This window comes from Bubalus kerabau, chromosome 4, assembly GCF_029407905.1.
Source record: "Bubalus kerabau isolate K-KA32 ecotype Philippines breed swamp buffalo chromosome 4, PCC_UOA_SB_1v2, whole genome shotgun sequence".
NCBI lineage: Eukaryota > Metazoa > Chordata > Mammalia > Artiodactyla > Bovidae > Bubalus > Bubalus kerabau.
In genome coordinates this window covers 129276088-129288991 of record NC_073627.1, presented here as the reverse complement: position 1 = coordinate 129288991, position 12904 = coordinate 129276088, and the positions used below count along the sequence as shown (strand labels likewise).

The 12904-nt window shown below is 49.0% G+C and overlaps 1 protein-coding gene across 3 annotated transcripts in view; it reads right to left on the bottom strand.

Moving 5' to 3' along the window:
- The window catches only part of TMOD1 (tropomodulin 1), an 89453-nt gene that overhangs the window by 61137 nt on the left and 15412 nt on the right, over nt 1–12904 (bottom strand). For 2 of the 3 annotated variants that reach the window (XM_055578594.1, XM_055578592.1), the window contains exon 2: nt 4990–5136. In XM_055578594.1, coding sequence (XP_055434569.1) covers nt 4990–5109 — 120 coding nt within the window. In that variant the 5' untranslated portion in view covers nt 5110–5136. The remainder of the gene's footprint in view (nt 1–4989; nt 5137–12904) is intronic. The other variant, XM_055578593.1, reaches the window with a different exon arrangement.

The window sequence follows — 12904 nt, the reverse complement described above, 5'->3', positions numbered from 1 at the left end:
CTTTGGAGCCTGCTTGAAACCTGAGTCTCCACGCCCTGGTCCTGTGATGCGGGGCGAGACAGTCAGCTCTCTGTGCCCCAGGCTCTCCATCCCGCCTGTGTTCACAGGCATACCTTCTTGTTAACCACCTGCAAGGAGGGCTCAGGTGTGTAAGGGCACAGAGGCCCTGGGAATTTGCTTCTGGGGCCAGGTACTTTGATATTAGGAGTGGGGCCATTTGCCAGTTTGGAAAATGGAGCTCCCAGCTGAGGCTAAAACAGTTCTCAGGGGCTCTACTCTGAGAGGGTTCCTCTATCTGCCTACTCCAACATCTGATGTCTGGCTCTGAACCTTGTCATTATGCATCCAATTTGCAGCCACAGCCTAATCCTAACTCATCTCTGTCCAGGGACTCAGGACAACTCCAACAGCCTGGAAAGCCAGAGGCAGAAGGCTTTGGGGGCTTCTTGGGGAGTCTGTGCTTCACCCTGGGAGCAGTAAAGATTCTGCAAGATGATGGAAGGGTTGCAGAGAAGGGCAGGGCCCTTGCTTATCTTCAGGGAAGATCTCTGTCAGCAAACCCACCCACTCTCTGTCCCCGGAACTCCCTGGGCTGCTGAGAGAAGTCCACAGTCTTTAGTCTGCCTTACACCTCCCTCTCCCCCCATGTCTAGCCCCCTTCCAGGCTCAGCTAGCCCTCCACCAGAACCTCACCTACACTCCCCCCTACGACCGCTCTCTGTGCCTGAGCCTCTGCTTGAAGCCTTCACTCAACATAGAATTCTTTGTTTTTATTCATGGCTTAGAAAAATCCAGGGCCCAGTTTCAGTATCACCTGCTCTGTAAAGCCTCCTACCAAAAGAATTCATCCTCTCCCTGAGCTCCCTGTGTGCTCCCACTTGGGGTGTGGTTTATTGTGCCCACTCCCCTCTGGACTGAGCACCTGAAGGTCAACTCCAGTGGCCTCACCTCGGGGACCATCTCCTGGTTGGGTGTAGGTGTGGGCAAGGGGTTGTGAATAGCAGGCAGAGGATACATTCCTAGAGGGGTTTGTCACTCTGTGGGGCCTAAAACCCAGGACCCCTAGGCAAGGATTCTGGGTTATCTAAAAGAAGACATTTAATCAAATCTGGAGGTAGGACCAGTTTATAAGCTCATGGAAACTTAGCCCTGAATGGGGCCAATGAGGCTCCATCATTCCATGGACTGGGACAATAAGGTCTGAAGGACAGCAACTGGTTCAAGGTGATGTGAATGTAAGAGACACAGCCAGGGTTGCCCCTAGAACATCTAACCTCTTGTCTTGCATCTTCTCTGCTAACCTACACTCCCTGTACATGAGCTGTGGTTACTAGAGGGTTAGTGAAATGGTACAATAGTATTTACTGTATGGATCACTATTAAACTAGGTTTGAAGAGTGACAGCTTTTTAAAAAAAGACATGAAATGCCCCATTTTTAATAAAAATATATCAAATGGAAATTTTACTTAATTCAGTAATATTCATTCTGTACCTTCTCGGGACTGGTCCTAGGCCAGGGTACCAAGGATATACAGATACAATGATAGTATAGTAGGCCACCTTGGAGTCCCTCCCTTGGTTCTGTCACAGCTCTGTGGTGACTGCCCAAACCACAGATGTGACCAGTGAGCTTCCTGTCTTGTGATGCCATAACCTGGCTGCAGAGGCAAATTCTGAGCTTAAACACATTTATATGTACTACTTATGAAATGCAAAGATAAAGACATCAAACCAGTGGAAGTAGATCTTTGTATATTAGTTGTTTAGTTATGTCTGACTCTTTGCGACCCCATGGACTACAGCCCACCAGGCTCCTCTATCCATGGAATACTCCAGGCAAGAATATCAGAGTGGGTTGCCATTCCCTCTCCAGGTTATCTTCCCAAACCAGGGATTGAAGCCATGTCTCCCACACTGCATGCATATTCTTAACCATCTGAGCCACCAGGGAAGCCCTTTACTTCTCAGTTAAGTCATTCCATGACAGACATTCCCTACCGTCCTGAAGCAGCTGGCTTGATGGAATGGTGGACAGGGCTTTTGAAAACTCAGTTACAGTGCGACCAGGTGGTGAAACCCTGCAGGGCTAAGGGTTGCTATGAGTCTGTACATGCTCTGATTCAGTGTCCAGTATGTGGTGCTGCTTCTCCCATGACCAGGACTCACGGGTCTAGGAGTCAAGGGTTGGCACAGGGATCCAGAAATTGCCAACATCCTCTGGATCATAGAAAAAGCAAGAGAATTCCAGAAAAACATCTACTTCTGCTTCACTGACTACACCAAAGACTTTGACTGTGTGGATCACAACAAATTGTGAAAAATTCTTAGAGATGGGAATACCAGACCACTTTACCTGCCTCCTAAGAAACCTGTATGCAGGTCAAGAAGCAACAGTTACAACCAGACATGGAACAATGGACTGGTTCCAAACTGGGAAAAGAGTACATCAAGGCTGTATATTGTCACCCTGTTTATTTAACTTCTATGCAGAGTACATCATGAGAAATGCCAAGCTGGATGAAACACAAGCTGGGAGAAATATCAATCACCTCAGATATGCAGATGACACCACCCTTATGGCAGAGAGTGAAGAGGAACTAAAGAGCCTCTTGATGAATGTGAAAGAGAAGAGTGAAAAAGCTGGCTTAAAACTCAACATTCAAAAAATGAAGATCATGGCATCTGGTCCCATCACTTCTTGGCAAATAGATGAGGAAACAATGGAAACAGTGACAGACTTTATTTTCTTGGGCTCCAAAATCACTGCAGATGGTGACTGCAGCCATGAAATTAAAAGATGATTGTTCCTTGGAAGAAAAGCTATGACAAACCTAGACAGCGTACTAAAAAGCAGAGACATTATTTTGCCAACAAAGGTCCGTCTAGTTAAAGCTATGATTTTTCCAGTAGTCATGTATGGATGTGAGAGTTGGACCATAAAGAAGGCTGAGCGCTGAAGAATTGGTGCTTTTTAACCGTGGTGTTGGAGAAGACTCTTGAGAGTCCCTTGGACCGCAAGAAGATCATCCTGATGATTCACTAGAAGGACTGATGCTGAAGCTGAAGCTCCAATACTTTGGCCACCTCATGCGGAGAGTTGACTCATTTGAAAAGACACTGATGCTGGGAAAGATTGAAGGCAGGAGGAGAAGGGGATGACAGAGGATGAGATGGTTGGATGGCATCATTGACTCAATGGATGTACGTTTGAGCAAGCTCCAGGAGATGGTGAAGCACAGGGAAGCCTGGCATGCTGTAGCTCACGGGGTCGCACAGAGTCATACACGACTGAGACTAAAAACAACAACCCACTCACTATCACAACTGGTACCCCTAGTGACCCACTGGCAAAAGTTTTACTTCCTGTTCCTATGACCTTGTGCTCTGCTGGCCTCAGTCTTAGTTCCAAAGGGAGGAATACTTCTACTAGGAGACACAGCAATGATTCCATTGGACTGGAAGTTAAAGCTGCCACTTTGGGGGCTCCTTATGCCTCTGAATGAATAGGCAGAAAGGGAATTTCTGTACTGGCTGAGGTGATGTGTGTTGATTACTGAGGGGAAAATTAGGCTGCTGCTCCAGAAGGGTGGTAAAGAAGGGCATCCCCTGAAATACAAGGGATTCCTTGTATTTCTATAGGGCTTTCTCAGTATTACAAGGCCCAGGGATTAAAGTCAATGGAAAACTATAACTCAATCCAGGCAGGACTACTAATGGTCCAGGCCCTTCAGGAGTAGATCACTCCATCAGGCAAAGACTCACAGCCAGCTGAGGTGCTTGCTGAAGGCAAAGGGAGCAGAGAATGGGTAGTAGAAGAATGCAGTTATAAATACCAGCTATGACCATGTGACCAGATAGACAAACGAGGACAATATTGTTATGAGTATTTCCTCTGTATTTTTTATGAACATGTTTGTGTATGTGTGAGTCTATGTATGTGTGTATGCATTAAGTAAATATTTTTGTTTTCTTCCCTCTATTATTCTCTTAATATGTAACAAAGAATGTACTGATTTTATATGGTGGCATTTAAGTATTGTTAATTTTATATCATAGTATTAGGTTTCAGGGTATCAAGGAGAAAATAAACATTACTCAAGGACTTTACTTCTTCTTCTGGCAGGTACCCAGGATAGTTGTATCACATTAGGCAGAATTATGACCTTATTATTGTCCTATATGGAGATAAGTATGGTTTAAAAAGATGTGTATGGGTGTCAAGTTGACCACAAGTGGACATGTGATGATTAATTTTATGCATCAACTTGACAGGGTCACAGACTGCCCAAACATTTAGCTAAGCATTATTCTGAATATGTCTGTGAGGGTATTTCTAGATGACATTAACATTTGAATTGGTAGACTGAGTAAAGCAGATGGCCCTCCCTAAGGTGGATGGGCCCCATCCAATCAGTTGAAGGTCTGAATACAAGCATAACAAAAAGGCTGAAACTCCTACCAGTAAGAGGGAATTTCTTTCTGCCTGACCTTTTTGAGCTGGGTAATTGCTTTCATTTTGTTTTCTTGCCTTTGGACTTGATCTGAAACACTGGCTCTTCCTGGGTCTTGAGCCTGCTAGCTATTGGACTGAAACTATACCATCAGCTCTCCTGGTTCTCAGGCCTTTGGACTCAGGCTAGAATGACACTTTCAGATGTCCTGGGTCTCCAGGTTGCGAACTGCAGATCCTGGAACTTGTCAGCCTCAATCATCATGGAAGCCAATTACTCATGACAATAAATTTCTTTATATCTAAATCTATATATCTATATATATATATCCTATTTGTTCTATTACTTTAGAGAATCATGACTAGCACAACACACATACACGCACACACACCCCCACAAAGGCAAGATTACTCTAAGGCTATTGCCATGGAAAGAAAGGCGAAATGGTACCCCAGGCAGTCAGCCCGCCCCTCCCCCAGCTGCTAAGAGTCACCGTCCTGCATGTGTGACAATGTGTCCCATTTAGTGCCTACTCACATCAGGGTCCAGCTCATCCAGCTCATTTTCCAGGGTCCTTAGCTCCTCTTCTGTTAGGGCTCCAAGGATTTCATCTTCATCCAGGTCACGGTATTTCTCTAGTTCTCGTCTGTACGACATTGTGAAAGAACTTTCTGAGCTGACCTACTGGAAAGAGAAAAATCTTAGAAAGATCCTTCTTGGATTCATTCTCAGAGCAAGCAGATGCTTGTCACTCACAAGGAGGCCTGGGCATGTTTTATGAATTGTCAGGATAATAATTACTATAATGGAATCCGGAATTAAGTTGGATTAATTCTCTAATAAACTGTGCAAGGTAAAAGTCCTGAGGGCATGCGGCTTAACAAAATGTAATTGTTGTAATTGGCAAGGCCATTCTCCAAAGCATGAAAGTGAAAAGTGAAAGTGAAGTCGCTCAGTCGTGTCGGACTCCCAACGACCCCATAGACTGCCGCCTACCAGGCTCCCCCGTCCATGGGATTCTCCAGGCAAGAGTACTGGAGTGGGTTGCCATTGCCTTCTCCGTTACGAGTAATAGATGATTATAAACGGCCTATGAGTCCCTGAAAACTCTTTCATTCTTCAAGTAGTTCAAATATTTTCTGTACAACTCTCCACCCTATATACCCTTATGGGAAACATGAACGCTGGACATTCTGCCAAGGCCTATCTTAAAAGCAGGGTGAACATCAGTGGTTCATTGAGCACCGGCTGTATGCAGGCTCTTCCTCTACATCTCATTCAATCCTTGCGAAGAACAGCTGACGCTAATAGCTAACTTATACTACCATACACCAAGCTGTGATTAAGTAATTCCCAAGGACATCCTATTAATAATTTAACCTCTGCGGCAGGCATTCATTCCCATCTTGTAGATGAGGATGTTGAGTTTAGAGAGGCTGAGGGACTCACAAATCACACTACCGAGAGGCAGGAGAATCACCATTTGAACCAGATCTGCTGTGTTCCAAGACTGCACTGTTCTAGCCACTGCATCCGCACCTTTTCACAGAATCCCCTAACTTCATGGCCAGAAGGAGACCTCCTCGTCCAGACCTCTCATTTCACCTCTGACGGAGCTGGCTCAGAGAGGAAGTGACTAATGGGAGGGAGGGAGTCTGGGAAAAGGGGTCCAGGTCTGCCACTTCCCAGCTGTCCTCCTTGCTAGAGACGCCTACTGCTCATTCCCCATGGCACAGAGGTACCTGACACCCGTGTCTGGATGCCGTCTCTGCTACTTCCATAACTAGGACACTTTCACACTTGAGAATTCATTCAATCCTGGTGCCACACCCTGTAAATTGAGTCTTTTAACTAAAACCATTTTGTCAACAAAGAAACTGAGGGATGGCTTAGTTAGGCCTTGACTCAGAATCCCTGTCACCGGACCCCAGTGCTTCCACTGCACCACACCGCCTCTCACCTGACATTGAACTGTGTCCCCTCCAAATTCTTACGCTGAAATTCTAACCTCCCCACCCCACCTCAGTAACCCAATACCATGATCCAAGTAAGAATGTGACAGTACTTGGAAAGAGGGGTGTTGCAGATGTAATTAAAGTTCAGTGAGGTCACGCCAGAGAAGGGTGGGCCCCTAACTCAATAGGACTGGTGTCCTTATGAAAAACGGAAATGTAAACGGGCACATAGGAAGATCATCACAGGAAGATCACACAGGAAGATGAAGGCAGAAACAGAGGTGATGCTTCTACAAGCCGAGGAATACCAAAGATTCCAGCAAGCCACCAGAACCTGGGGAGAAGCCTGGAACAGACCCTCAGCCCTTGGAAGGAACCAGTCCTGCCAACACCTTGATCTTGGACGTCTGGCCTCCGGAACTTTAAGACAATAAATCTCTGCTTTTTAACTCAGTGTGTGGTACTTTATTATGGCAATCAGCATCACCTTTCTTGCAGCAGTTTGTGGTTTCAGACCCCAGCGCAAACAAACACAAACAAAACCGTGGCTCATCTGTGAAATGACTGATGGAATTTTCCAGAGTAGAGAAAAACAAAACCTAGGAAAAGAACCAACTTATCATTCAAAAAGCTGGGAGTAATTGTTAATCTAAAACAAAGTAATTAAAAATAAACAAAAACCAAAGTTGACTCAGCTACCAGAAGAAGCCTCCATTTCAGGAAGAAGCAGGGATCCATGCTATTAGCGCAAGCCCGTGCCTGTGTGGGCCTATTTGTAGGGGAAGCCCGTGTGTGTGACAGCTGGCTTGATAAGAAAGGACTCGCTTCCCAAATACAGAAAAGGCCAGTGCTATCCCTTTTTCTAAGCATGGCTCAGCTTGACCTGATGTCTCCCTCTGACCAGACCCCAAGATTGCAGTGTTCAGGCCATAAATGGCACCCCCCCGCCCCGTCCCCCACCACCTCTTGACTCATTTCTATTTGTTTGCAGAGAAAGCACAAGCAACTGACAATGCTCTGGATTAGATGAAAAAGAAAAACAACCCTTCCTGAAGGCTCTCAGAGAATAACCTAATTTGGATTTTCCTGAGTAGGGAGCCAGGAAAGGCCCTGTGATTTCCATCTCGGGGCCAAGAGGACCCTAGTGAAGGGCTCAGATGCTTCCCGACCATCACAGAGACATCTCCAAACTGGCATCTCTCAGGTGGGCTGCAAAACACATTTCTGGTGCTCAGACAGATCCTGGGTTGTACACAGTTGCACAGGACTCTGGACTCCCCCTGACTTCTCAAAACTGTCGGTGTGCTTGCTACGACAGAGGTCCGTCACCACGATGGTGAGGGCGAGCAGAGCAACCCTGACCTCTGGGCCAGGAAACTACATCTCTGAGAAACCTCTCCTGGAATCGGAACCTCACGGAACAAAGTTTGGGAAACACAGCCTTGGATTCACCTCTGGGTCACATGAGGGACAAGAAGGGACTGGGGGAGAGGACCAGCTGAGACAGGTTTGGGACCCTGGGAGCTGCCCATGCTTGACTCCTTAGCCAGTTGACTCATTTTCCTAGATGGTTTGCACTAAAGTCCTTAGAAAAAGTCATGGACGGACCCTGGAGAAGGGACAAACTGGGACAAGGGAACAGACAGGGGAAAGAGGAATCCATGTCAAAGCAGTTGGGGGAGAAAGGAGCTGGGAAGAGGTGAGAAGACATGCAGGTGGCAACTAGGGGCCTGCCAAAGGAGGGGTGGGGCTGGCTGGCGGGCACCTTCCGAGATGCCCTCCTGAGGGCTGCAATCATTAAAGTTCCTGGAGAAGGCTCCATCTTAGTGCACACAGGAAAGTTACTGTTCCACTTACACACTCTAAGGTGCCAATGAATTTAAAAATCATATTTCAAAGGATTTAAAAGGCCCTTTCTAATGTCAAATGTCCTGTGAACAGAGTGACAAGGCATTTCATTAAATAAGCTGAGAGGAACGGAGAACTCCTAAGGTAAACTATGAAGCTGTCAGCTTCAAGCCACACTCATCCACTTGGCTCCCAGGGGTGGTTTCTCTAAAGTGAGATTCTTCTCCTGTGTTCAGTGACGTGTGGATGGAGGTCAGAGAGAGACAGGGCGGGAGGGAGGTGAAAACACCGTGTTAACAGGAGCCCACTGAAAGCTTGGCTTTAAATGATGGCTTGGAAGAGAGGGTATTTTATAGCTGTTAGTGAAAGCCTCTGTTTCCTAGTAAAAGAGGTGTCACAGATGGACACAGCCTGAGATTCACAGGACTTTGGCCAGAGTGCTAGCTGAGGTGGTAACTCACTGGGGTGACACTCGATAAATCCCTCCCCTCCCCTGGGCCTCTGTTTGCTCATCTGTAAAATGGGTATAAATGGACCAGGAAGTTCTGCTTGTAACCTAGCCCCCAGGGGTGGTGTTTACCCTGTGCTCAGGGGAGACCTCAGGTTCCAAGAAGTTTCTTCAGACCCCTGCAAGGGGGTTAAGTGGGAGAAGCTAAGCAAGGGTGCTTCCCCAGTACTGCCTGATTTATTGGGGGTTCCACAGAAGATTGCTCTTGACAAAAGGATTCACCTACTAAAATAAAAGGTTGATATCCACTGGACGGAGTTTCTTCATCTGCACAGTGAGAGGATCACAGTACTCAGGCTCTGAGTCAGGGCAGCCCCTGCAGTACCCATAGGTGCTATGATGATGAGCCTGCAGCAAGCAGGTTAGGGGCAAAAGCCTGGGGCTGGGGCGTGGTTAGCATGGGCACTGCACCTATCAGACACATTATTACAAGGCTCCCATGGCTACTGCCACTGCTGGGGCTGCTCCCTTCCCCCCTGCATCCCCTATATGCTCATCAGACTGCCATGCCCCCAGGTAAGGAGCTGTGTCTTATCCTTATGGTCCTGGTGCCTAGCCCTGCACCTGGGGATGGTGTTGGTTGGGCACAAGTACATCTGGACTTTGATCTAGTGTCTTGGGAACTTGGGGCAAGTCCCTCTCTTCTTGGGTCCTCTGCTTCCCCATCTTTAAAGTGGAAAGATCTCGGAGGGCTGGGAACCCAAGAGGGGAGGGATGGGCAGGAAGGGGTGATGCTGCTGCCTGCCTTACAGATGGGCTCCTGAGCGAGAGCTGGTGAGAAAAAGAAAAGGACAGCTCGACCAATTTAAAACACATTTAAAAACGTTAGTCTTCCAAGCCCTGTGTATTTTTACATGAGTGGCATGTCTGGCCTCCCAGCTCTCAATGGCAGGAACCTTAAGTGCTGCTAAATATGCAAAAAAGAGAATTTACCACCTGTGCCAGGGAGTAAAAGTAGGCAGGGTGGACAGTAAAAATGAGTGGGTCAAGCACTGAGGCCATCCCTCAGGAAGCTTCAGCAATGGAAGCTCTGGAAGCAGTCCCTGGAGTACCAACAGATCTTTCCCAGGAGGTGGGCACAGTCACATCTGCTGATGGCTCCTCCAGCATCTGCCCCAGGGGACACTTGGGCAGGAGGTGCTGGAGCCACATCTTGATTTATAGACCACACTTCCCCGAGGTCGGGAAGAGCTGAGTCACAAATTCAAATGAATGTTTTCCAGTTATACCATCTTGTTATCTCAGCCACAGAAAAGGGAGGTGGATTTACAAAACAAAGCTGATTTCTCACAGCCTCTCTCCTCTGTTTTTGTCTCTTTTTCTCTTTGGGAAGACATTTTGGCCACACGGGATTTAAGCCCGTGATCCCTGTGCCTCTCCCTTCCATTGGGTCCCCTGCCCCTCCTGCGAGAGCAGTCTCCCCACTGCCCTCCTCCCCAGGGCACCTCTGGGGGCAGCAATGCTTTACACCACATGACCCCCAGCCTCCCCTGATGACTGGACAGAGTAGATGCTGGGTTCAAGGACAGTCGATCCATTGGCTAGTCAATGACCTATGTGGTGGCTTGGATTTAAAAAAAAAAAAAGAGTTGGATGAATGAGCTCCTTCATTTCCTGGCATTTTGTACTGGTTCCTGAGACTGCCCCAACAAATGGAGGGGCCTCAACAGAAGAAATTCACTGTTTCTCTGCTTAGGAGCTGGAAGTCCAGAATCTAGGTGTGGTGGGGGTGGTTCCTTCTGGAGGCTCTGAGGGAGAATCTAGATAGCGAGTTGAGAGATGGGCAACATGGTGTCCCCAGAAGAGCCCCATCCCTGCTCCTTGGGCCTGGATGGCTGCCGCTCATGCTGGATTCCCATCAGACCCTCGTCCCGCCACCATCCGTACAAGGCCCAGCCCCTCCTCACGCTCCCTCGCTGCACTCAGGCTGAGTCCCTGTTCCTTGCAGCCTAACAAGTATGTGACTGTCTCCATCTGCCTCCTTCCTTTCTCCCCACTCCTTCTCAGGCTCCCTGATGACAGGTTCTTCCTGGCCTGCCTGTTCTCCTGGCTGCTGCCCTCTGCTTACATCTCACGCCCTCCCTGGAGGCTGTCTCCGAGATGGGGGGTCAGTGTCCAGTGGTAAGCTGATGACCTTCCCACAGTCTCTCCAGCCCGGGCTCTGCTGGGCACATCTCCTGGAGCCCCTCTGGCTCCATGAGCCCAGCCCTGAGTGTGGCCAGCTTGCCACCACCACCACCTCACCCTGCTTCCATCAGCCACCCAGGCCAGACACCCTCTCCTCGCCTCCCCCAGCTCTGGTAGGTCCCCACACCTGTCAATCCTCTCTCTCATTTATTCTTCTGAATGTTACAGTTTTTGTTGTTGCTGTCGTTTGATTGTGGTAAAATGCACAATACAAAATTAATTTAACAATTTTAAGCGTACAGTTAGTTCTGTAGGATTAAGTACATTCACGCTGTTGTACAACCGTCACCCATCTCCAGAACGTTTTCATCTTCCCCAGTGGAAACTCTGTCCCCCGTGAAGCCCTAAGCCCCGCTCCCCTCCCCCAGCCTCTGAAGCCACCGTTTTGCTTTCAGTCTCTACCAGTCTGACTACTCTGAGAGACTCTCCATGTGGAATCACGTGCTACTATCCTTTAGTGACCGGACTCCCGTCTCTCTATCCTTCTGCGTGTCTGTCCCTCCTCTTCCTCATCATGGATCTGTGTTATCACAGCAGGCTCCCTGCCTCAGTTCTCCTACCTTCTGTCCACATGTCCCTCAGCCTCCAAATGATGCTTGTGAAAGTCAGTTCTGATGCTGCTCCTGAGTTGAAGCCGCCTTGAACAGTCCCCATTATGACAGATGGAAGGCCAACTCCCCAGCCTGGGGCCTGAGGCACTCGGAGACCCGGTGGTCTCTGTGCCGCCCCAGCTTCCAATCCCCACAAGGCCCTCCCCTTCCAGCTGTACCCACCACCCCTCCCTGAGCACACTGACATCCTGGGTCCCCTCAGCATGGACGCCCTCTCTCCACCTCCGTACTGGAGAGCCGAGGCCTCTCTGCTGTGCTTCCATGCCCAGTGGAGGAGACCTTGGCCCCCACACCCTCCAGCCCGCAGGCTGGACTGGGCGGGCGTGGCGCCCCACCTGACCAGCATCTTGTGCACAGCTCAGACTGCAGACGCCGTTATTGCAGGTCAGTCGGGGATACAGACGCCTGGAGCTGGGGGGACACCTGAATTCTAGCCCAGGCCAGTGACTGCAAAGGGAAGAAAGTCAACTGTCCCTTGACTGGATGGGGCGGGGTAGGCTGTGGAAGACGTAGACAAGTGGGTATTGGAAGGCTGCGGCGGGGCTTGCCTTCCTCAATGTCTACATTTTGGAACAGCATCATAAAACATGAGGCAACAATTACAGCAAAACAATTCCAAAGTGCAGATTAAGTTTGCAGATCAACACAACAAAACCAAAACACCACTCCCATGCCTGCAGTTTCATGTCCCCTTGCAAAGCAAGACACGAGTGCCTCGGTGTGGTGTCACCTGTGATTGGGTCCAGAGAGACAGGGAGAAGGAGAGTGCTAGACCGAGAGCGCCAAATCTCCTGCGTGACAGCCTGAGTGCTCACCTCGCCCTGAGGAGGGACTCTCCCAGCCAGGGCTGGCTACAGAATCCACTGAGTCCAGCGCAAAACAGGACTGCGGCGTCCTGAGTTCAAACAGGAAAAAACTGCCATTAAAAGTACCAAGACATAAAGTTTTCCCTTTCTCTCATGGTCTCTGTCCTGATCCATCACACTGTCCTTAATATTTATGATTGAGTATCGTGATGTACACAGGTGCCTGGGTGCTGTGACTCTGTGCATGCAGGCCAAGCCCTCTGGCTGCCAACTTCCCTCCCCTGGCCCAGGTGGGACACACACGCTTTGCCCTGGTAGGGCACCCGCCAGTCGGGCCAGGTATCTCCCCTTCCAGTGGGGCCACTGTCCAATACCCAGAGATGGGTGCTCCCCATGGTACCCCAACTTCTGCACCAGGACACTAAATGCCTGGACCCAGGGATGACGAGAAGGCTGTCTTGCAGAGCTGCCAGCTGAATGCACTGGGGGCAAGAGCCCCGGTAGCAGCTGGGTGGGGGTGGGGAGGGGGAGGCTGTT